Below are 23,502 nucleotides of genomic sequence, written 5' to 3'. Positions count from 1 at the left end.
AGCCCCCTCTTCATTTATTTTTATTTGACAGACTTAGATAGTGAGTGAGAGAGAGAGAAAGGTACTCTCTCCATTGGTTCACGCCCCAAATGGCCGCTCCTGGATGGCTAGGAGCCAGGTGCCCCCTCCCAGTCTCCCACGCGGGTGCAGGGGCCCAAGCACTTTGACCATCCTCCACCACCCTGGCCATCCTCCACCGCCCTCCTGCCCCAGCAGAGAGCTGGACTGGAAGAGGAGCAACCGGGACTAGAACCCGGCGCCCATATGGGATGCCGGTGCTGCAGGCGGAGGATTAACCTAGTAAGCCACGGTGCCGATCCCCCTCGACGGCCCCCTCTTTAATCCTTGAGTTCAGGATATACCACTTGCGAGGACAGGCAAGGGGCTGGGGCGGGGCCTCGATGAGGGCGGGGCCAAGGCAGAGGCTCCGCCCCTGCCGGCGTCCATCTGGCAGGCTGGGTCCGCTGGCTCCCTGCCGCAGCACTCGGTCCGGTGGCCAGGCCCGGCTCCCGGCCCGTGGTCTCCTCAGTAGCCGGCAGCCTCCCCGGCCTTCCTGGGGTCCGACGCAGCGTGCACACAGGCCCCCTCCTGCCACACGGCCTGGACCACGTTCAGGAAGAAGGGCCGAGGGCTCTGGCTGTGGCCGTGCTCTTGGAGTCTCCTCTGCACCTCCTGCATGGGACAGAAGTTGGGGTTCACAGGGAGGGGCAGCCTGAGCCTTTGGTGGGGCCTCTGGGACCCTCCCACGCAGGCTGAGTGGCTCCTGGGGGCGGGGCTTTCTAGAAGACTGAGCTGGGGCGGGTTTGAATCAAAATGGAGTCGCTTCGGTCAACCCTAAGAAGACAGCAGATAAAGCAGGGAGGTTGTGAAGGAATTTCCTGCGCAGGATCCCCGGTAGCAACTGCCGCGGAGGCCTCTGCCGGGAGCACAGGCCGGGGTGGAGGCCGCACTGCCCTCGACCGGAGGATCTATGGGGCTGGCGTTTGCCTCGGATGGCTGCAAAGGCCGGGGCTGGGGCAGGCCAAAGCCAGGATGCAGGAGCTTCATCCGGGTCTCTCATGTGGGTGCAGGGCCGCAGTGCTTGGATCCCTGTCGGTCATGTGGAGACCCGGATGGAGCGCCAGGCTCCTGGCTTCAGCCTGGCCCAGCCCTGGCCATTGCAGCCATTGAGATAGGAGATTCTTTCACTCTCGCTCTCGCTCTTGTTCTCCTGTCTGTAACGCTGCCTTTCAAATAAGAGCAAATAAATCTGTAAAAAGCATACGAGAAGACACGTACCCAGTACTGTCTGTCCCACTTCTCAATGATGTCACCGTGGTGATTAGTCATTTTGGCCCAAGATTATTTCAAAACATCTGATGCAATGCTCCTTGCATTATTTGCTTCTAGGACTTCCCTTTGGCTCATCCTCTCTGAATTTCTCAGGACTCAAACCTCCAGGGACCACTCACTCTACAAACCCATGCATCCTAGGCCATTAACACTCCCCGGCCTGCCACAGCACTCACAGCACCTGTGGTCCTGGACATGTGCGCTCTGAGCTCCAGATACTGTTTGGGAAGAGCAGCTTCCCGAGAGGTCACAGTCTTAAGATTGCAGTGCTGAGAACCAACGCCCACAATCTGAGGTCCCCAGGTGGCATCACACGACCTGGCGGGAGAGCTCGCTGGAGCCAGGCCCCTCCTGGCTGGCACTTTCTCTGTGCCCAACGTGTGAGCTGTCCCACATCCTTGGACTCAGAGGCTGGGGCCCTCACTGAGATCCGGCTCCATTATTTTTTTTAATGAATGAATTTATTTGAAAGGCGGAGTCAAGAGAGGCAGAGGCAGAAAGAGAGAGAGGTCTTCCATCCACTGGTTCACTCCCCAGATGGCCGCAATGGCCGGAGCTGAGCTGATACAAAACCAGGAGCCAGGAGCTTCTTCCAGGTCTCCCATGCAGGTACAGAGGCCCAAGGACTTGGGCCATCTTCTACTGCTTTCCTAGGCCATAGTAGAGAGCCAGATTGGACATGGAGCAGCTGGGACTTGAACCAGCGCCCATATGGGATGCCGGCACTGCAGGTGGCAGCTTTACCCACTCCGCCACAGCACCGGCCCCTGGGTCCATTCTTGAGAGTCTGCATGCTCAAGTTCCAGGACCGTGGGGGAATCATAGCTCCTCTTCCCCCGGGCCCCTGGGCTGCAGCCTTGGAGGGCCCTGGACACGCAAGGTCTCCAACCCCGGGGCTGAGGATTTTCTCCATGGAAAACTCTAGAATGGCACAGTTTACCACCCAGCCCCTGACTCCCAGCAGAGCTGAGGACTAGGGGTTCGCGAGTCACCAGAGTCTGTTTTAATTCCGGTTCACAGATTGTCCAGACGGTCATCTCCCAAACTCTCAGGGTCCAGGGTCCTCCTCACAGACAGGCAGGTTCTAGGCAGCATAAGGGCCTTCTGTCAGGGACAGAGAGGAAGGGCTTGTCCCACAGACCAGAGCAGGTGCCTGGTTGAGAGTGTGCGAGTCTTTGAGCCCTCAGACCCTAACCAGGGTGCCCAACGAGTGGGATCTTTAGTCTCGGGCTTCCCAAGGAGTGCACATGCCCCCGTTGGCTCACAATGGAGCTGCGTCCTCACGAACATAGCATGCGTTGAAAATGCCATCAATCAAAATCACATTGAGTGGGCAGCGGGGGTGGGGGAGCGGGAGGCATCGTGGCACAGCAGGTTACGCTCCGCTAGGGAAGCCCACATCCCAGACCTGAGTGCCTGTTTCAGGCCCCCGCTGCTCCACACTTCCTGCCCAGCTTCCTGCTAAGGTGCCTGGGAGGTAGCTGAGGATCGCCCAAGTCCTCAGGTTCCTGGCACCTGTACCTGGGAGACCCGGATGGAGTGCTGAGCCATTGGCTTTGGCCTTGGTCTGGCCCTGGCTGTTATGGGCATCTGGGGAGTGAACCAGTGGATGGAAGATCTTCCTGGCGGGGAAGAGCTGGCTGTCGCTCCCCGTCTTCATGGAGGAATGACACAGGACCCTGCGCTGTTCTTTCGTCTGCTCGGCCCTCCCCGGGTTTGCTGCTGGTTCTTCCCGGGTTGGCTACTATCCCTTCCACCTCCGTGGAAGGGCAGTTCCCCCTGGCCACATTCCCCACTTCCGCAGGGGAGCGGCACACCGCCGGCCGGCTCGTCTCGGGGGCTGCACAGGTGTTCCTTCAGCTAGATGTTCCCCTTAGATGTTCCCCATAGATGTTCCTGGTGCATGCCGTCTCTCTCCTCCTTTATAGTCCTCCTCCGCCAATCCTAACTCGGCTGCCCACACGCCGAGTACGCTGCTCTCCTCCAATCAATAGCAAGTCCTACAGTTTATTAGTTGAACTGGAGGCAGCTGTGCGGAAGCTGTTTACTTCTCTCCCAGCGCCATATTGTGGGAGAGCAGATGCATAGAATAAGTCTTAATTCCAGTAACTCAGTCTAGTCCGGTTTGCTCCCCACAGATCCCCCTTTCTTTTTATTTTTGGCGTTGATACGCGCCTGTCTTCGGTGCCCCGCGGCACACACTCTGCTCTGCTTGCTAGAGTTGCCACAGGTTCTTACAAGTCCTATAATCAGGCAAACCGAATCCGGGTCCTCTCTTCGCCATGTTGTGAGGAGGTTTTTAGGCGCTGATGCGTGCCTGTGTTCGGTGCCCTGCAGCGCATGCTCTGGTCGAGCCTGCAGGGGCTTACAAGCCCTATCAGGCAAACCGAATTCAAGCCTTCTCATTGCCTTTTTGTGGGGAGGCCTTACTGATGTTAATTCGTGCCTGTCTTCGGTGACCTGCGGCGCATAAGCTGCTAGCCGCCCAGGTGCTCATCGCCTCACTAATCGGGCAGACCGAATCCAAGCCTTCTAATTGTTGTATTGTAGGGAGGCCTTTCTATTTCTCTATTTCTCTATCTCCGGGCATTCCTATTTCTCCCATTTTACTTCTGTCTGCCAACATTCCCATTTCTCTCACTCCACTTCCAAACTTCTGTTTCTCTTATCCCCGCAGCTTCCCGCTGCCCGCCCCGAGGCTACTTCTCGGCAGCGGCTTCCCAGCTGAGCCGCTTCAGCCCGCGCCTCTTTCATCTGTGCAGCTTCCCGGCTTTGCGCGGCTTGGCTTCGCGCGCGCTCCGCGGTCTCCACGCCCTTCGCGTCTGCACCACGGCCTCGCGCCAGCCCTGTTCCCTATCTATTCACGCCCCGTGCTCTCTCTGCACGCGGCGGCTTCCGCGAGTAACACAGCGTAGCTTACGTGTCCGCCACTAGCATTCAATCTAAGTTCCCCGGGCTAGCCTGGCGAATTCAACCCAGCATACGTCTCCGCCCCACAATTTGGCTTCCCGTCCTTTGCTCCCCGGGCTGATCAGACGGATCCCAATCTGGCTTACGTTTCAGCTTCTGGTTTCAACTTTTCGCCCCCTATTCCCGGGCTAACTTGAGAATCCCAAAGTGGCTTTCGTGTCCGCCTTGGCCTGCCCCCCGCGGCTTCAATTTCCCTAACACTTTTCTCTACCCGGTATGTTTCCCCAAGCTTTCCTCCAACAATACTCCTCCCTCATTTCTCCTGGCCTCTCCCCACAGTCCGCGTCCGAGTCTGTTTGTTCTAGCGTTCACTTTCGCTTTCGACCTTAGAGATTTCTCCCAGCTTCCCCCCGTAGTCCGTATCTGAGTCTATGCCTAGGCTTTCAATAGCTTCTTCCGGCACCCTTTTCCTCCGGCTTTTCCCTAGGCTGTTTGCTAGTCTCTCTCTCCGGTAATTTCCCAGTTCTTCCCGTTTCTTCCCTCCTAAGTTTCCTATCCGTCCTAAGTTTCCTATTCCGAGCTAGGTTTCCTATCCGAGTCACGGCACCATTATGTCGCTCCCCGTCTTCATGGAGGAACGACACAGGACCCTGCGCTGTTCTTTCGTCTGCTCGGCCCTCCCCGGGTTTGCTGCTGGTTCTTCCCGGGTTGGCTACTATCCCTTCCACCTCCGTGGAAGGGCAGTTCCCCCTGGCCACATTCCCCACTTCCGCAGGGGAGCGGCACACCGCCGGCCGGCTCGTCTCGGGGGCTGCACAGGTGTTCCTTCAGCTAGATGTTCCCCTTAGATGTTCCCCATAGATGTTCCTGGTGCATGCCGTCTCTCTCCTCCTTTATAGTCCTCCTCCGCCAATCCTAACTCGGCTGCCCACACGCCGAGTACGCTGCTCTCCTCCAATCAATAGCAAGTCCTACAGTTTATTAGTTGAACTGGAGGCAGCTGTGCGGAAGCTGTTTACTTCTCTCCCAGCGCCATATTGTGGGAGAGCAGATGCATAGAATAAGTCTTAATTCCAGTAACTCAGTCTAGTCCGGTTTGCTCCCCACACTGGCGCTGTGGTGTAGCGGGAAAAGCCGCCAGCTATGGCACCAGCATCCCACATGGGTGCCAGGTCATGTTCTGCCTGCTCCACTTCCAATCCAGCCCCTATGCATGCACCTGGGAAGGCAGAGGAAGATGGCCAAGTCCTCAGGCCCTTGCACCCACATGGGAGACTGGGAAAAAGCTCTTGGCTCCTGGCTTCAGATCAGCCCAGCTCTGGCCATTGTGGCCATTCGGGGAGTGAACCAGCAGATAGGTTTCTCTCTCTCTCTCTGTCTCTGTTTCTCTTTCTCTATCTTTTAAATAAATAAATAATTTTATTATTATTATTTTTATTTTTGACAGTCAGAGTGGACAGTGAGAGAGAGAGAGACAGAGAGAAAGGTCTTCCTTTTGCCGTTGGTTCACCCTCCAATGGCTGCCGCCGCCGGCGCACTGCAGCCGGCGCACTGCACTGATCTGAAGGCAGGAGCCAGGTACCTCTCCTGGTCTCCCATGGGGTGCAGGGCCCAAGGACCTGGGCCATCCTCCACTGCACTCCCTGGCCACAGCAGAGAGCTGGCCTGGAAGAGGGGCAACTGGGACAGAATCTGGCGCCCCAACCGGGACTAGAACCCGGTGTGCCGGCGCCGCAAGGCGGAGGATTAGCCTGTTGAGCCACGGCGCCGGCCCTAAATAAATAATTTTTAAAAAGTTTTAAAAAAGGGGCCGCCGCCGCGGCTCAGTAGGCTAATCCTCCACCTTGCAGTGCTGGCACACCGGGTTCTAGTCCCGGTCGGGGCGCCGGATTCTGTCCCAGTTGCCCCTCTTCCAGGCCAGCTCTCTGCTGTGGCCAGGGAGTGCAGTGGAGGATGGCCCAAGTGCTTGGGCCCTGCATCCCATGGGAGACCAGGAGGAAGTACCTGGCTCCTGCCTTCGGATCAGCGCGGTGGCCATTGGAGGGTGAACCAACGGCAAAGGAAGACCTTTCTCTCTGTCTCTCTCTCTCTCACTGTCCACTCTGCCTGTCAAAGAAAAAAAAAAGTTTTAAAAAAGGATAGCATTAAAAAAAGATCTCCCTCTATCTCTGTCACTGTGCCTTCCAAATAAATAAGTAGATAAATAAATAAATCTTTTAAAAATGCAGTTTAATGTCCTAGCCCATTGAACATCAGAGCTTAGCCTCGCCCACCTTAAGTGTTCCCAGAGCACTTCCAGTAGGGAAAATCACCTAGCACAAAGCCTGTTTTAGCGTAAGCTCTTGAATATTTCATGTGTTTTATTGACTCTTGCACCGACAGGAACAACAGAACGGCTATGTGGGTGCCGGCTGAATATGCACGTTCAAGTGCAGCGTCTGGGTAGGCATTTGATCTAGCACAATGCTTAGCTCTTGTATGGGGTCCCTGGGGTCAAGGCCGGCTCCAGCTCCTGACTCCAGCTTCCTGCTCATGCAGACCTGGGGAGGCGGTGGTCAAGTGATTAGATTTATGCCACCCATGCGGGAGACCTGCAGTTCCCAGCTCCTGGTATTTGGGGAGTAACCAATAGAGCTCTCTCTCTCTCTCTCTCTCAAATAAATAATACTTTTAAAGATTTTGTTTATTTTTACTTATTTGAGAGGCTTAGTTACAGGCAGAGAGAGGGAGAGACAGAGAGAGGTCTTCCATCTACTGGTTCACTTCCCAAATGGCTGCAATGGCCAGCCAGAGCTGGGTCGATCCAAAGCCAGGAGCCTCCATGTGGGTGCAGGGACCCAAGGACTTGGGCCATCTTCCACTGCTTTCCCAGGCCATAGCAGAGAGCTGGATCGGAAGTGGAGCAGCTGGGACTTGAATCAGCGCCCATAAGGGATGCTGACACTGCAGGCGGAGGCTTAGCCTACTGTACCACAGCACCAGTCCCAATAAATAATATTTCTAAAAAAGAAAAATAAACTACAATACGGTTTCTATTGACTGCATATTTCTTTCACAACTTGGCAAACTCGAGCTGCGTCACTGGCAATCGGGAACTGTCTGTACCACACACACCTCCCCCACCCCGGGCCAGACTAAAGCCCCCAGCTCTGTGACTGTCTGAGTTCCAACGGCCAAGGAAAGTGGCCTCCGGACTGCCAGAGACAGCTTTGAGGCCCTTGATTCCCCAGCTGGTTGACCTGACCCAAGGCTTAAAGTTTGCAGCCTGGAAAACACTGTCAGCCTTTTAAATGGGTGCTAGCAAAGAGTGTGTCCCCTGTGTGGTAGGGGCTGATCCGCCCAGAGAATTCACCAGGGACTTTTTGTAGGGGAGTCGCACAAATGCTTGGAAAAAGAGATACCGACCCACGCCCCAGCACCTCGTGACAAAATCCCCAAAATCACTACAGACGCCCACAGCACCAAAGCAACTCCCGAAAATGAATCCCAAGCCACACAAGGAAGCAAATCACCATCATGGAGAGTGTGTGAGGCCGCAGCTCGAAACACCCACTCCTGGTCAACTTGAGCAAGACGCCCAGGCCAGAGCCCGGAGTCGGCATCGCCCACGCCCTGCTCTCAGCGGGTGCAAGGAGACAGCTCAGCTCTGCAAAGACAAAGCCTGCCTGGCCTGAAGCTGGGTCCCTCCCCGGGGGGCTTGGAGCAGCAGTGTGGCCTAGGGCAGGGGACTGCCCCAGGCGGGCAGCTGGGACGTGGCCCAGCCCGTGGCCTCACCTGGCTGAAGCTGGGTTCATATTCTACGCGGCCCTGGCTGTTCACGTGCAGGATCGGAGCTGCAATGGCCGCTCCCAGGTCAAAACCAAGCCACAGTTTGTTCACAACAGCCTGCAGGGGAGAGAAAGAAGATACGGAGTGGAAGGGAGGCAGGTGGCGATCCCCACTTCCCCCTCAACCCTCACATCCCAGCCCCCACCCAAGGAAAATCGGAGGACAGGGCCACCCAGAGAGGGGACCCCAGTGCCAGGACCTCCCTTTCCCTCCAACCCTCCCCCTGCGGACTCACCTGGACCACGGCAGATATGATGAGCTCCCCCCCTGCCCCACCAATCACCAGCTTCGACCCCCGGGCTGTATTGATCAGGATGGAAGGTACCATGGACGAAGGGGGCCGCTCGCCTGGAACTGGGGCCGGAGAGGTCAGCCACGGCTTCCCTGTCCCGCCCTCCCCCCAGGGGCGCCACCCACTGGGCTCCATCCGCCATGGAGCGACCACAAAGTGGATGACCCGCCCAGGGGTCGGCTCTGCAGCACCCAGCCCTGGCTGCCTCCGCTCTGCTCCCCCAGGGGTCCCTGTGGGACCTGGGCTGAGGGGGGTGCTGTCCTCACCGGGTGCGGGGGGTTCACCGGAGCCTGGTGGGCGCCTCCAGCATAGATCCAGGAGTTCATTGTTGAGGAGGACTCCCGTGCGTGGTGAGTAGACCATGGCTCCAAAGCTGCAGGCAGGAGGCAGCCCAGCTCCAACCGCAGCCCTCCCAGCCGCCCGTCCTCACCCAAGACCAACCCAAAGGAGGCCCCCCCAAAATCTGCCTGCACCCCTGCCTGCATCAGGGGCATCTGAGGCAGAAGAGAAATGGAGGTGCTGTCCCCGGGAGCGACCAAGGGAGGGGAGGCCACCGAGGAGCCAAGCAGGAGAGGGGTGGCGGTCAGGCCCCGGGGCGCAGAGCAGCGAGGATCCCCCGCCCGCCCGCCCCAGGCCCACGCACGGCGTGTTGATGGTACTGGTGGCAGACACGGCACTGCCGTCCTCCGCCAGTACAGACACGTGGGAGGTGCCCATGCAGTGGTCCCCGGCCCCGGCCAGGCCGTAATGGCTGAGCTGGTGGTCGCCGCGGTCATCCATCTGCTGGCGGATGAGATGGGCCAGCTCCTCCCCGAGCAGGGCCTGGGAGGCATTCTGGGGAAGGCAGCGTGGGCAGGTGGTGGGCTCAGAGCAGAGGGCAGGATGGGGCTCAGCCTCCTTGGGGGGGCCCTCTCTTGTCTCTTCACTGTCTGGTGGCCAAAGGGGACCCCCTCCAGCCTTGCTCACCCTCCCCTGCGGGACCTTGAAGATAAAGTGTCACCAGTGCACCTGCTCCCCAGCCTTGCCTAGGCAGCAGCTTCCCTTCCAGACCCCCAGACCTGATGCCGCCCCTCCCCCGCCCCGGCCTCGGACCACTGCTATGTACAGATACCAATCCCCCTGCCTCCTTCTGCCATGCCCGAGCCTCCCTGTACCTGCTGAGCCCCAGGGTCAGGGGAGAGCCCTGGGAAAACTCACCTGTACCTCTGGGTGGCTGCGGGGGTCCCACAGCCGCCACCTCTGCCCCCCAGCAAATTTGAGGGTCTCCACGATGTGGTGGTACATGCTCACGATCCCTTCAGGCCTGGCCAGCAACTCTGCTGAGAGGTTGAACCCTGGTGGGAAGGGATGGGCAGGGCGTATGTGGGCAGTCACCTGTGTAGTAGGTTCCATGTTGCCCCCCGCCCTGCTGTGTCCTAATCCCCAGATCCTATGCACATGGCTCCAGGGTAAACACCACCTTCTGTGGCCAGATGTATTCCACTGAGAATTTTGAGAGGGGACAACAGTCTTGGAGCTTGCAGGCAGGTCCTAAATGTGATCATGTGTGTCTTTTTTTTTTTTTTTAAATATCTTTTTGAAAATGTCTTTTATCGCTTGACAGGCAGCATTGTGACGCAGCGGGTTAAAGCCCCAGCCTGCAGTGCCAGCATCCCATATGGGCACTGGTTCACAGCCCGGCTGCTCCACTTCCTGTTCCCTGCTAGTGCATCTGGGAAAGCAGTAGAAGAAGGCCCAAGTGCTTGAGTCCCTGCACCCACGTGGGAGACCCGGAAAAAGATCCTGGCTCTTGGCTTCAGCCTGACCCAGCCCCGGCTGTTGCAGCCATTTGGGGCGTGAACCATCAATTGGAAGATTCTCTCTCTCTCGCTCTCGTTCTCGCTCTGCCTCTTCTTCTCTCTAACTCTGACTTTCAAGTAAACAAATAAATCTTTAAAAAAGAAAAAAAAAACCAACTTGATTGGACATCCATAGGAGGGGACTTCCAAAAGTCCATGGAAAAGTGGGATGAAAAGATAAATTTATTTTGGTTCTCATAATATGCAAATTCTACGAACTTGTCAAAGATTCCTCTCCCCGTGATCTGTGTAGGGTTTGGTATTATCCAAATCTGGTCCAGTCGGGAGGCGGAGGGCTTGGAATGTTCCCTCCCCCAGGGATAAGGAGAGCAATCGTGTGACCATGGCGGTGGAGAGGAGTGATACAGCCACAAGCCAAGAATGCCGGCAGCCACCAAAGCTGGAAGAGGCAAAGATCAGATGCTCCCTTAGACCCTCGGAGGGAACACGGCCCTGGGGACACCTTGACATTGGGCCTCGGCCTCCCAAAGTGTGCCAGAGTGAGCTTCTATTGTTTTAAGCACTGTCAGCCATGGGCAGTCCCAGCCCTGGGCACTGGACTGTACACTCACGCCCTGACGGGGAGCTATCTGCAGAGTCTCCCAGCTGCCCCCGCCCCAGGCCCTGGGGCTGGGTCCCCTAAGGGGACAAGAATCAGCCCCTTCCACAGCCCTGAGTCGGGTGCAGCCAGGGGCCAACTCTGAAACACACCAGCCAGCCCTGCCTTCTATGGCACATGTTTGTTAAACCAGTTTGTAGAGTAGGGGGCTGGGCTTGGAGCTCACAGCTCCCAAGCCCAGCAGGGCCCTGGAAGGGAGACCTGGAGGCCCTCACCTCTCAGCACGTTGAGGATGAAGCCAAGGATGGCGCCCCCTGCAGGCGGTGGCGGCGAGTACAATGTGAAGTCCCCCAGGGGCACCTGCAGGGCGTCCACCACCTCCGGCTGAAAGGCAGCCAAATCCTGCATGGTCAGCTGGCCTCCTGGGGGTGAGATGGGGAGGGGAAACTGAGGCAGAAAGGGATTAGCCCCTGGCCCCAGGCCATACAGCGGGGGCTCCTCTTGCCCCCCCTAGCCACATCAACCCAGGGGACTGAGGGCAGGTCTATGCACACTGGTGTTAGGTTTAGGGCCACGGAGAACCGGGCGTGGGCAGAGGCAAGCAGGTGCAAGGAGAGGAAGGGGAGGGAAGGAGGAAGGGGGTCAATGCAGCTGCCCAGGCCCCCGCTCTCTAGGTCCAGGGGTCAGCAGTGGCCTGGGCTGTGTCAGAGGTGTGGCCAGTGCTCCTACAAGACCTGCTCTGAACTCCCACGACCCAGAACTTGGCTCTGTCTCCCCCGGGGTGGGGCAATGGGACCCCTGCCCAACTACCTTGCTTGGCAACATCTTCCACCAACATCCGGCCCAGCCTCCCCGTGTAGAAGGCCTCGGCGCCCTCGGCCGCGACTACCTCCAGGGTGGCGGCCAACGCAGGCCACGGGAAGGGATCATGAGGCTGCAGGGGCTCTGTCCCGTTGAAGAAGAGCTGCCTGGGGGTGGGGAGCAGCCTCAGGGTGGGGCCGGGTCCTGGAGGGACACTCACACTCCTGCCGGGGTTCCCATAGGGTTTGCAGGACATGGGGGGTTCCTGAGGCAGACACTGGTGGGGAGTGGGAGGGACAGCATTTCTAGGAGCAGGTGGAGCTGATGCCCCCTGCCCCATACCTGGCCCTGGCTACAGTGCTGCCCACCAAGGGCCTGTCATCCCCACACCTTTGGGAGGGTCTGGCAGGGCAGGCAAAGGGGGCAGTGGGAGCCCCCCCTTCCACCCTAGATAGGGTGAGAATAAGGCCACGGCCTGAGCAGGTGCACAGCCCTCATGCGTGTCCTTGGAGTCCCATCCTATGGGCACCTGGCCTGAACCCTATCTGAGCCAGGTTCTGCCACGAACCAGGACAGAAAAGGACTGGCCAAGGGCGCCGACCCCTGCTCCGTGCCAAGAGGGACTGTGGCAGAGCTCGGGTTGGGGCCATGGCCAAGGTGAGCCACCCTGGGGACCACTCACCTCAGGGAGGATGCGTTGAGCGAGGGCCGCAGGAAGTCACTGTGCAGGAAGTGGCTGAGGACAGGGGGCACGCGGTAACCCCCACGCAGCAGCGCGATGGTGGGCTGGAACAGCTGCGCCCAGGGCAGGCGGCCGTGGCGGCGGTGGGCCTCGGCGTAGCCACGGAGCTCCCCGGGGACCCCGATCCACTGGGACCCTGCACACACACACACGCACACACACACACACACGCACACGCACACAAGTACCTGCCCTCAGCTCTGCTGCCCCCACACTCCGCATCCCCATCCCCCGAGCCATGGAGGCCGCAGAAGGCTCCTAGAGCCCGCCTATGGCCATGCCCACCCTGCCCACCCTCCCAGTGCCATCCATGCGAAGTCCACAGAAAAAAATCCACACCAGGCCCACGGACTCCGTACCCACTGGTGCCAAGAGCCCCATGCATGGCACCAGCCCTGCCTCCACCGACCCCCTCTCCTTGGATCACCCCTCCCCAACTCAGAGGGCCTAGCCCGAGCAGGTGAGGGGCTCTGCATTGGCTCCCCACCCGCCATGGCAGGCTGGGGCAAGGGACGCCTCGCAGAGCTCACCTGTGCCCAGCGGCAGTGCCTGCTCACAGCCACTCAGCAGGTCGGGGTCGCCGCCCGCTGGCACCGTCTCCCGGGCATTGATGACCTCCACTTTCCCTGGAGTTGGGGCAGATGAGTGAGTGGCCATGCCCCCCAGCCCTCACCCCCACCCCCAAACGGCTGCAGCCCGTGGGAAGCCTGTTTCCCCTCCCTGCGCTAACACTCAGGACAGAACCCATCGCCAGGGCATTGAAAGGCAGAGCAGGGGGTGGACGGAGAAGCACTGGGAAGGGGCACGGGCAGACAGGACGGGCTCTCCAGTGGCTGCACCAGCCCGGCCCCCCACAGGCGCCACCCGTGGGCCCACCTGTCGTTGCGTTGTAGATGGTAAACACGACCCCTCCGCCCAGGCCCATGCTCTGAGGGTTGACAACGCCAGTGCAGACCAGAGCAGCGATGGTGGCGTCCACAGGTGAGCCCTGTTGCTGCAGGATGGCCCTAGGGGTCATGGCACAGGGTCACCAACCTGGCGCCCATCCCCTGTCCCTGCCTGGGCTCGCTCAGCTGACACTCAACTGGGGACTAGCGACAGCCTGGTGAGCCACCTGCCACTGCCAGCCCCCATCAGGCCGCCCGCTCCAGTGCAGTCACTCTCTGGTCCAGGGCACTCTACAGTTTGCCAAAGGCAATGCCATTTGCTCTACGCTTTACCACAGAGCTGGTGTTTTTCCGCTTGCAAAGTGCTTCTGCCGCTTAGATACCCTAGCTGCTCTCTGCAGCACCAGCTCATGTGCAACAGGCAGAACCAGGCCTGGGCTACCCCTGCAGGCCCAGGAGCCCACCCAGGACTGCACTCCCCACTTGCCCTGGGGACATGGCACTGCCTCTCCCCTCACACCCAGGAGTCCTCGCCAGTACCTAAGGAAGTCAGTGTTCAAACCCCAGCTACAGAAGGGGAACCAAGGCCCAAAACGGGGGTGGCCCTCAGCTCTCTGCCCCCACCCCGTGGGACCTCTGATCCCAAGCCCCCATGACACCATCAGACCAGTCTCAGTCTGGACCCAAACCCCTCCCCAGCTCCTGGGCTCCCTGTTCTGGCCCACACATGGGCACCCTGCGCACACATGTGATCTTGGAGCAGGCATGGAAGAAATAAGGCTGCTAAATATAGCACTAATGCAAATGTATAAAGCACACAAAGGCCTCTCCCCCCTCCCCCAGTGCCTTGACTCCCCACCCAACAACTTCCCATCTTCACGTGGTACCCAATGCTGCTGAGCGCCCCCCCCCCCCGGTCCTTTCTGCATGTGGCTCTGGGACCCTCTGCACTGCCCACCTCCCTGACCTCCCCAGGCTTGGTCCCTGCTCCTTGTGCTTCTGTGTCTCCCCACCCCCACCCCAGTAAGCAGGCTCTGTGCTAATGACCCCCAGCTTGGATCCCAGCCTGGGCCTCTCCACTCACTCAAGAGGGTGCTTTAGGGAGCTCATGGGAGGGGCCAGCGCTGTGGCTTAGAAGGTTAACCCTTCACCTGCTGTACCGGCATCCCATAGGGGAGCTGGTTTGAGTCCGGCTGCTCCACTTCTGATTCCTCCCCGCGAATGAGCCTGGGAAAGCAGCAGAAGATGGCCCAAGTGCTTGCGCCCCTGAAACCATGTGGGAGACCTGGACGAAGCTCCTGGCTCCCAGCTTCAGCCTGGCCCAGCCCTGGCCATTGTGGTCATTTGAGGAGTGAACCATGCACTTCGTGAAGTCCCCTGGTGGACTCAGCACCCACCAGGACCTGGGCTCCACACAGCTGCTTTCTGTCTCGGCTGTCTCAGAGAGGGACTCCGTCCTTCAATATTTTAAAAAATGTATGTATTTGAAAGGCAGAGTGACAGAGAGAAAGAAGGAGAGAGAGAAAGAGAGATCTTCCATCTGCTAGTTCAGTGGCCGAAGGGGGAGCTGGGAGGGGTGCTATTAGCCTCCCCCGGTTCACAGATGGTGCTCACTCCAGCAGTCAGTCGACAACCAGAGCCTGAGCTCCCTGCCCTGCGGCCCAGCTGGACTGGATGAAGGGGACCCGAGTTGCAGAAGCCTAGGTCTGATACTGTTTTTGGCAGTTCTTAGTCACACCCTGCCGGGAAGAACCAAATGCACTGAACCAGTGCACCACTGTCGGGTGGCCCCTTGGGTCTGGCCTTTGCTGAGGGCCCCCCGGGCTGGGTCACTTGCTAGGGGAAGTGCATGCCTGGGAGAGAGGTCGCCTGGCTGAACCGGAAGCTGGAGAGAGGGAAGGAGACTGCCCACTCTTACCCCCTGTCTCAGGACCAACTGGGGACCCAGGAGAATGGCCCCAGTCCCTTCAGAGGACAGAGTCCCCAAGGCCTTCATCACTTCCCGCTGGGCCCCAACTCTGAAAGGTCTCCCCCTACCCCCGCTTCTAGACACTGGCATGATGGGGACTGTGCGTCCAACCCTGGGGTGTGAATCCCACCCAGACCACAGCACCAAGCAAAGGAGAAGTGAAGACAGAAGGTCTGAAGCCAGGAAGCAGCCACAGATGAGCTGATAACCCCCTATAGGATGTGCAGATGGTGAAACTGCTGGACCACAGACTTTAAAACAAAGACAAGGGGCCGGCGCCATGGCTGACTTGGCTAGTCCTCTGCCTGCAGTGCCGGCATCCCATATGGGCGCCAGTTGTAGTCCTGGTTGCACTTTTTCTAGTCCAGCTCTCTGCTGTAGCCTGGAAGGGCAGTGGAGGATGGCCCAGGTGCTTGGGCACCTGCACCCACATGAGAGACCAGAAGAAGCACCTGGCTCCTGGCTACGGATCTGCACAGCTCCAGCTGCGGCGGCCATTTGGGGGGTGAACCAACGGAAGGAAGACCTTTCTCTCTGTCTCTCTCTCTCACTGTCTATAACTCTACCTGTCAAATAAATTAAAAAAAAAAAGACAAAATCAGAATTTTTAAAAATTATTGATTGATTTTTGCTTTGTTTGAAAGGCAGAGAGAGAGATCTTTACAAAAATTATTTCCTATGTGTTCAAAAATGTAGATATGATTGTGTAATTTATTTACAACACAGCAGCAAACCCAGCTCTGTCTGGTGAACACATGGTCTGGTCCATTAAAGTTCACCCTCGAGTCGCCATTGTTCTGGCTTCTTGATCCTTTTGCTCTCTGCTTTGTTAGATTTATCTATTTGAAAGGCAGAGGGACAGAGAGAGAGAGAAAGAGATCTGCCATTACCTGCTGGTTCACTCCCAAGACGGCTGCAAAGCCCAGTCCATTTGGGCCAGGTCAAACCTGGGAGCCTAGAACTTCATCCAGGTCTTGCCTGCGGCTACAGGGGCCCAAACACTGGGACCATCTTCTGTGACTTTCCCAGGCTCATTAGCAAGGAACTGGATAGGAAGTGGGGCAGCTGGGTCTCAAACCACAGTGCTGGCCCCAAAGGGCAGGATTTCCATGTCACCACATCACCCTAAAACTAACTATCAGAGGAGCCAACAGAAGATATGCAGAAAATGTAGCAGAAAGCGTGTTACGTTTCATAAGTATCTCCTAATTATATGATACTTTGAAAAGTTTATGGGAAAATGGGAATGAAAACTGTGAGTTTACGGCAGGTGTTTGACCCAGCTGTTGAGGTGCCCCTTGGGATGCCTGCATCCCACTGAGGTTTGGGTTAGAATCTCAGCTCCTCTCCTGATGCCAGCTTTTTTTTTTTTTTTTTTTTTTTTTTTTTTTTTTTTTTTTTTTTTTTTTGACAGGCAGAGTTGATAGTGAGAGAGAGAGACAGAGAGAAAGGTTTTCTTTTTGCCGTTGGTTCACCCTCCAATGGCTGCCGCGGCTGGTGCGCTGCAGCCGGCGCACTGCGCTGATCCGAAGGCAGGAGCCAGGTGCTTCTCCTGGTCTCCCATGGGGTGCAGGGCCCAAGTACTTGGGCCATCCTCCACTGCACTCCCGGGCCACAGCAGAGAGCTGGCCTGGAAGAGGGGCAACCGGGACAGAATCTGGCGCCCTGACTGGAACTGGAACCGGGTATGCCGGCGCCGCAGGCGGAGGATTAGCCTAGTGAGCCACAGTGCTGGCCCAGGCTTCCTTTAAATAAAGTCAGAGTTACAGAGAGAGAGAGAGGGACAGAGAGAGAGAGGGAGAGAGGGAGAGAGGGAGAGAAGGAGAGAGATCTTCCATCCACTGGTTCACTCCCCAGATGGCTGCAACAGCCAATGCTGGACCAAGCCAAAGCCAGGAGCCAGGAGCTTCATCCAGGTCTCCCATATGGGTGGCAGGGACACAAACAGGCCATCTTCCAGTGTTTTTCCCAGGAGCATTAGTAGAGAGCTGGATGGAAAATGAAGCAGCCGGGACTTGAACCGGCGCCCATATGGGATGCCAGTGGTTTTCTGCTTTTGGTCTGACTCAGCTCAGATGTTGAAGGTATTTGGGGAGTGAATTAGCAGATGAATGATCTCTCTCTCCCTTTCAAATAAAATGAAAATAAATTTAAAAAAAATTTTTTTAAGGGACCTGGATGGAGTTGCCAGTTCCCAGGCATTTGGAGGTGAATTGGTGAACGGACGCTCTCTGTCACTGCCTGCCTGTCTGTCTGCTTCTCCCTGTCCATCAGTCTGTCTCTCAAATAAAATAAATAGGGGCCGGCATTTGGTAAAGCTGGCTAACCATCTGCAACACTAGCATCCCATATAAGCAATATGGCTCAAGTCCCGGTTGCTCCATTTCCAATCCAGCTCCTTGCTAATAATGCACCTGGGAAAGCAGTAGAAGATGGCCCAAGCACTTGGGTCCCTGTACCCACATGGGAGACCCTGATGAAGCTCCTGGCTCCTGGTTTCAATCTGACCCAGCCCCAGCCATTGCGGCCATTAGGAGAGTGAACCAGTGAATGGTTCACTGTCTCTCTTTCTCTCTTTGAAACTTTGCTTTTCAAATAAAGGTGTTTTTTTTTTTTTTGCATTGAAACAAACTTATATTTTTAATTCAACTGGCCAACTACTTTTTGAAGTATCCTGGTGTAAAGACATTAGTATTAAAGTAACCAGTGGAACAAAACTACAAGTCATTCTAGTTATCAAAAACTGTAACAAAAAGAGAAAGTAATACCCTTGCTTGCTTTTGCAAAAGGAAACACAGAAACACCAAGTACAAATAAATGAAAACAGAAAAGCAGAGAGGAAAGAAACAGAAACAGAAATGTTCAAAAAGAAGAATGAAACACAGGAAAAAGAAACCAGAAACTAATATAAATGTTCCCTTTAGCAAAGAGTGCGCAGAAACCCACTCACATGAGTGGGAGGAAGACTTTTCTGTTATTTATTTATTTATTTTGTTTTTGACAGGTAGATTTATAGACAGTGAGAGAGAGAGAGAAAGGTCTTCCTTCCGTTGGTTCACTCCCCAAATGGCTGCTACAGCAGGCACTGCGCCGATCCGAAGCCAGGAGCCAAGTGCTTCCTCCTGGTCTCCCATGCGGGTGCAGGGCCCAAGCACTTGGGCCATCCTCCACTGCCTTCCCGGGCCACAGCAGAGAGCTGGCCTGGAAGAGGAGCAACTGGGACTAGAACCCGGCACCCATAAGGGATGCCAGTGCTGCAGGCAGAGGATTAACCAAGTGAGCCATGGGACCGGCCCCCAACTTTTCTGTTTTTAAGATTTATTTCTTTATGTGAAAGACAGAGAGAGAGAGAGAGAGAGAGAGAGAGAATCTTCTATGTGCTGATTCACTCTCCGAATTAGCAACAGCTAAGGCTGGGGGAGACCAAAGCCAGGAGCCAGGTGCTTCCTCTGAGTCTCCCACGTGGGTGCAGGGGCCCAAGGACTTGGGCCATCCTCTGTTGCTTTCCCAGGTGCATTAGCCAGGAGAGCTGGATCAGAAGCTGAGCAGCCAGGACTGGAACTTGTGCCTGTATGGCACATGCGATGCCACATCGTAGGCAGCAGCTTAATCTGCAGCACCACAGTGCTGGCCCCGAGAGGGAGACTTTTGAAGATACCTTTTTATATACTTGCAATTACAAAATAATAAATAGGGGCGGCACTTGCCACGTGGTGGTGCGAATGAGCTAAGCTGCTCCCTGCAACGCTGGCATCCCAGTTCAAGTCCCGGCTGCTCCACTTCTGACCCGGCTTCCTGCTAATGCACCTGAAGAAAGGAGCTGAAGATGGCCCAAAGTACTTGCACCCTGCCTCCATGGAGTTCCAGGCTCCTGGCCCAGCCTCGGCTATTGTAGCCGTAGCGACGTGAAACCATACGATCGCAACTCCGTCTCTCCCTCTCTCTGTCACTCTGCCTTTTGAAATAAATAAAATTTAGAAAAAAAAAAATCATGACTCCATGTGCTATGCCACAAACACACAGGGGTGTGGCCCAGTCCCCAGCTGTGTAACACTGGGCTCCTGTGACTCAAGTCCCTGAGCCACACTTCTCATCCAGAGGGAGGTACCAACATGAGCCCATCTCACAGAGAGGCAAACTGAGGCTCACAAGGTGCAGCTCTGCTCTGCCCTGCACCAAGGGAGCCGCTTGCAGGCACTAGACGGGGATGGAGCAGCTGACAAAAGCCGACTCTAGGGGCCCCATCTGTGCCCTCAGCCTGCAGCTCAGCGCCAGCCCAGACCCCCATGCCCGAGACATCTGCTCCCCGTGTGCTGGCCCCTCCCCAACCACCTTCTCCACTGTGCTGCAGCTCGGGGGTCCAAAGTGAGTGGTTGGGGCACTGCGGGGAGGGCTCTGGGAAGCCCTGATCCCTCCCCCCACCCCTGGAAGAGAAACAAGCCCCAGCTGGGATCTCCCTGGGACCCCTTTCCCTGCACAGATGGGACAGGGAAGCTTCCTGCCCAGGACCGTGTGGCAGGGCACACAGGTCCAAGTGGCCTCGGCAGACAGATGTCACAAAGCCCAAAAGACGTTGCCAACAAGCAACCTGCTTGGAGCCTGGGAACACTCGGTGTGCACATTGGCACGGGAGCATTATACCAATATCACCGATATCACCATGCCTTAAGATCCCTCTGCCAGGGGCTCTGGCCCAAGGAGAGGAGAGGCTGTAAGAAGGCTGGGCTCTGGTGAGGAGAATGCAGGGGAAGAAAGAGAGAGGGGCCCAAGGCAGGAAGTGGGGGGGTGCCCCAGGGACCCTGCCGGCGGACTCCAGGCAGCCTTGCCCCAGGGCTCCTAATCCTTGCTCTGCAGCTGCTGGGGCTGACCCCAGGCTCCCGCCCACCGCCCACCCGTGGCTTCTTCTTAAAACAAGAACAGGAAGCAGAAAGAGATAGAGAGAGGGAGAGAGAGGGAGAGGGGAAGAGAGAGAGAGAGAGAGAGGGATTGGCAAAAACTGCTCCCTTCCCCAAATGGGATCCTGCAGGAATGTGGGGTGGAGACCCCAGCCCCTGAGCCTCACGCACACAGCCACACAGCATGGAGACACAGCTAGCCCTACGGGGAGATACAGGGCAGCAGCCCCCCACTCCTGGGACCCTCATGCTTTGGTGGGCAGCTCGGGGACACCGCGCCCCCCACACATACACACACCAAGCCCTCTCCTCCCCCCTTCTCTTTTGCAACTGTACCACATCTTGGCCCACAGGGCAGGGGCAGTCCCTGGATGGCAGGTGGGCTCCCGTCCTCTCGCCCCGCCCATGCCACACCCCTGTCATCCCCTGGGGAAACCAAGCAGCAGCCGGCTCCCACCTGCCCCTGAGCTGCCATCCTCAGCTAGGGCTGGGCTAGGAGCAGCCCTGAGGGAGGGGGCAGTGAGCCCTGAAGGAGTACAGAGGATCCAGGCAGGAGGCTGGGGTGAAGAGAGGACGAATGGGAGGTGAATGAGTTGGCAGGTGCAGTAGCACAGGTTAACCTGCTGCTCGGGACGCCCCAGGCCTGGCTGCTCCACCCAGCCCAGCTCCCCGCTAATGCACCTGATGGTTCAAGTGCTTGGGCCGCTGCTACCCATGTGGGAAACCCAAATGGCAGTTCCTGGCTCCTGGCTTCGACCTGGTCCAACCCCGGGGCGTCGTGAGCATTCGGGGAGTGAATCGCTCAGTAGATGGCAGGTAGCTTTCTCTTGGTCTTTCAAATAAACAAATAAATAAATAAATAAGCCGACAAGGGGACATTGAGTCTGCTGTGCCCAGCCACACGCCCCCTCACCCCCACCTCAGGAGTGTTCCCTCCAGGTTTACAAAAGCACTGAGCATTCTCACAATGGCCTCTAAAGCAGAACTTCTGGGAAGCAGTGACTGGGTTGGCAGGAAGGGAATGCATGCCCCAGCGGGAGACAGGAGGCAGGGAGGGGCTTCCTGCCCTGTCCCCGCCCTGCTGTGGGCAGTGAGGCCTCCCATGGGCTGGACTTCCTGGAAAAGGCCAGATGTCGTCCCTCTCCACCCCGCTGCCCCAGCCGGCCACACACCAGTCACTTGGCTTGGGCCTGATTTAGGAAGGAGGCTGGAGAAACAGGACATCGGCTAGGGCTGCCTTTCCAGGTCTGAGAGGTGATGCAGACACGGCCCCGGGCTGCAGGGGACACGGCCCAGGGCAGCGCATGTGCACTGCCAGGCCCCTGAATCCCGCTGGCCACGCATCTAGCATCTAGCAGAAGGGCTCAGCCTTGGAGAACTGGGACAGCCTCGCCAAACACATCGGTGCCAGTCCTCCGTGTCAGGCTGGGTCACTGCGGTGTGACCCCTCTTAGGATCTCCATTTCCCACCCATGGTGCAAAGAGAGCCCTAGAGCCACCACCTCTGCCAACACTGCCATTGCTTCATGGGCGTCTCTGCCACCTGGGCAGTGCAAAGGCCCTGGGGCTATCTCCTTGCATCCAACTTTGGCTGGTGCAGGAGCCCAAACCCACACAGCCCCACATGCATATCCTCACCTTCTCCACACCCTCATCATGGGTCACAAACTCTCCAGAGAGCACCCACTGCACAGGGCCACCCAGCCTCCACCTACCTCTCACTCACCGTCCAATGTCGGAGCAGACCTTGGAGTCAGCAGCTACCGCAGCGTGGGCAAAAGCCTTGGGGCTGCAGCGGGCGCGGTGGCGGGAAAGGACCACGGCTGGAACAATGATGGCGAGCGCCAGGGCCAGCCCGAGCAGGACGAGGCTGATGGTGGCACCGCGGCCCCAGGCCATGGCTCTGTGGCTCAGCAGGAGAGGGGAGGCAGGTGGGCAGATGCACCAGCAGATGGACAGACAGACAGGTGAACAGAGAGGGAGATGTGCAGGTGAGCTCACAGATGACCGGACAGGTGGACAAGGACAGGTAGCAGGTGGGTCAACAGGCAGGACAGCAAGACAGGGAGGACAGATGGACACCTGGAAAGAGATGGACTTACAGGCGGCTGGACAGACAGGCTCAGAGATGGACAGCAGGCAGGCAGGTGGGAGGGTGGAGGGAGCGCTGGTGGCTGGCAGGGCTGCCGCCTCCCCGAGTGCTCGCTGCAGAGCAGAGCTGGCCGAGCGCATGCACTTCCAGTTCTCAGCCCCTGCTCTCAGCCCTGGCTGGAAGCCAGGCAACAGGCGGCCGTGGGGAGTTTTTCCTTGTAGAGAGGAGCAAGCTGCTGTGGTTAACTCCCTCACTGCCCGGGCGTCCCACGGCCAGTCCTGCTGGCCCGCTGGCGCCAGGATCACCCCATGCCATCGAGTCTGTGCACTTGGCGCCTGTGGCCAGAACCCCAAGGATCCCGCTCCCCGCTGTCTCCGAGCACCCACTCCAGAAAGCAGACGGGGGCTGCTCTCTAGCTCCCCCTGCTGGACCAGGGAGGCAAGGCCAGACGCCCCTCCTCACTCCTGCAGAGGGGAGCCGGCATCCCAATTCCCACCCTCTCTCATTGTGGCGGTGGCCAAGGGAGCAGCAAATTCGGGTAGGAGGTAGGCGTGGCTCAGAGACAGAGGGAGGGCGACTGGACAGGAGTTCAAGTCTCAGCCTGGCTGGGCCTGCAGCCCTGTGGGTGACCCCGAGGGACCTCAGCTCCCCCTCTCTGCAGAGGGGAGCAGGCTGACTTTTGTCACCCCTGTAGGAGCGTAGACAGGCTGTGCGCCCAGCCCTGGACACCCAGTTCCACAGTCCAGGAAATACAACCTCCCCAGGGACTGCAGCCCTGCCCGCCCCAGCCATTCCTCTTTTCCTGGGGACGGACACAACCCAGAGAGGCTGCCAGGCCCCTGTGCCCAGAGCCCTCAGCCAGCCTGCGCCAGAGAGGCCATCTGGGGTGGGCCTTCCGGGAAAGCCTGTTCCCACGGTGTCTCCTCCCGCCCCCCACCGACCCCCAAGCCGCAGTGACATTGCTCAACCTGGAAGCAAAGTGCATTCCTGGGCTGGGCCAGCCCACTCACCCACCACAGGCGACAGAACCCACAGGCAGGGCAGGGGGTGGGACATCCCCTCTCCTCTCCCCAGCCATCCTGGGGAGGCAGAGGCCACGGTACAAAGGCCCAGGGGAGGGAATGAGCCGTCATTTGAGGCCCCATGCTGGGCCCTGCCTGTCCTCAGCTAGGGGGGGACTATGGGAGGAATTCAGGCCCTCAGCCTGGGGGGTGGGGGGGGCTACCCTCCCATCTGTCCAGCGGGAGCCTCCTGGCCAGCACCACCCCAGATGCTGCTGTGCAACCCGGGCCTCAGTCTACAGCTCTGTAAATGGGGCCATGGCTCAAATAATGAGTGGAAAGCAGCCATAGCCCAC

The 23,502-nt window shown here is 57.9% G+C and overlaps 1 protein-coding gene across 8 annotated transcripts; it reads right to left on the bottom strand.

Moving 5' to 3' along the window:
* Positions 1-3: 3 nt before the first annotated feature.
* GGT5 (gamma-glutamyltransferase 5) lies at positions 4-23,287 on the bottom strand. Of its 8 annotated transcripts, XM_008250173.5 has the most exons (13): positions 22,156-22,816; positions 21,780-21,956; positions 13,179-13,309; positions 12,833-12,928; positions 12,243-12,438; positions 11,570-11,727; positions 11,035-11,181; positions 9,560-9,696; positions 9,006-9,196; positions 8,629-8,735; positions 8,306-8,424; positions 8,017-8,127; positions 4-672 (listed from the first exon to the last, which is right to left on the bottom strand). In XM_008250173.5, the coding sequence occupies exons 2-13, from the start codon at positions 21,950-21,952 to the stop codon at positions 526-528; spliced, it is 1,713 nt and encodes a 570-aa protein (XP_008248395.4). In that variant the 5' UTR covers positions 21,953-21,956; positions 22,156-22,816; the 3' UTR covers positions 4-525. The 8 variants fall into 8 exon arrangements, 7 of the variants coding, with proteins under 7 accessions (XP_008248395.4, XP_002722600.5, XP_051685316.1 ...); XM_002722554.6 differs by having other exon boundaries at positions 21,780-22,815; XM_051829356.3 differs by having other exon boundaries at positions 21,769-22,671.
* Between the last annotated feature and the right edge of the window lie 215 nt (positions 23,288-23,502).

This window comes from Oryctolagus cuniculus, chromosome 21 (assembly GCF_051225735.1).
Source record: "Oryctolagus cuniculus isolate XC-2025 breed Fujian yellow rabbit chromosome 21, ASM5122573v1, whole genome shotgun sequence".
NCBI classification, from domain to species: domain Eukaryota; kingdom Metazoa; phylum Chordata; class Mammalia; order Lagomorpha; family Leporidae; genus Oryctolagus; species Oryctolagus cuniculus.
The sequence above is the reverse complement of the archived record's forward strand: the minus strand, read 5'-3'. Positions and strand labels throughout refer to the sequence as shown.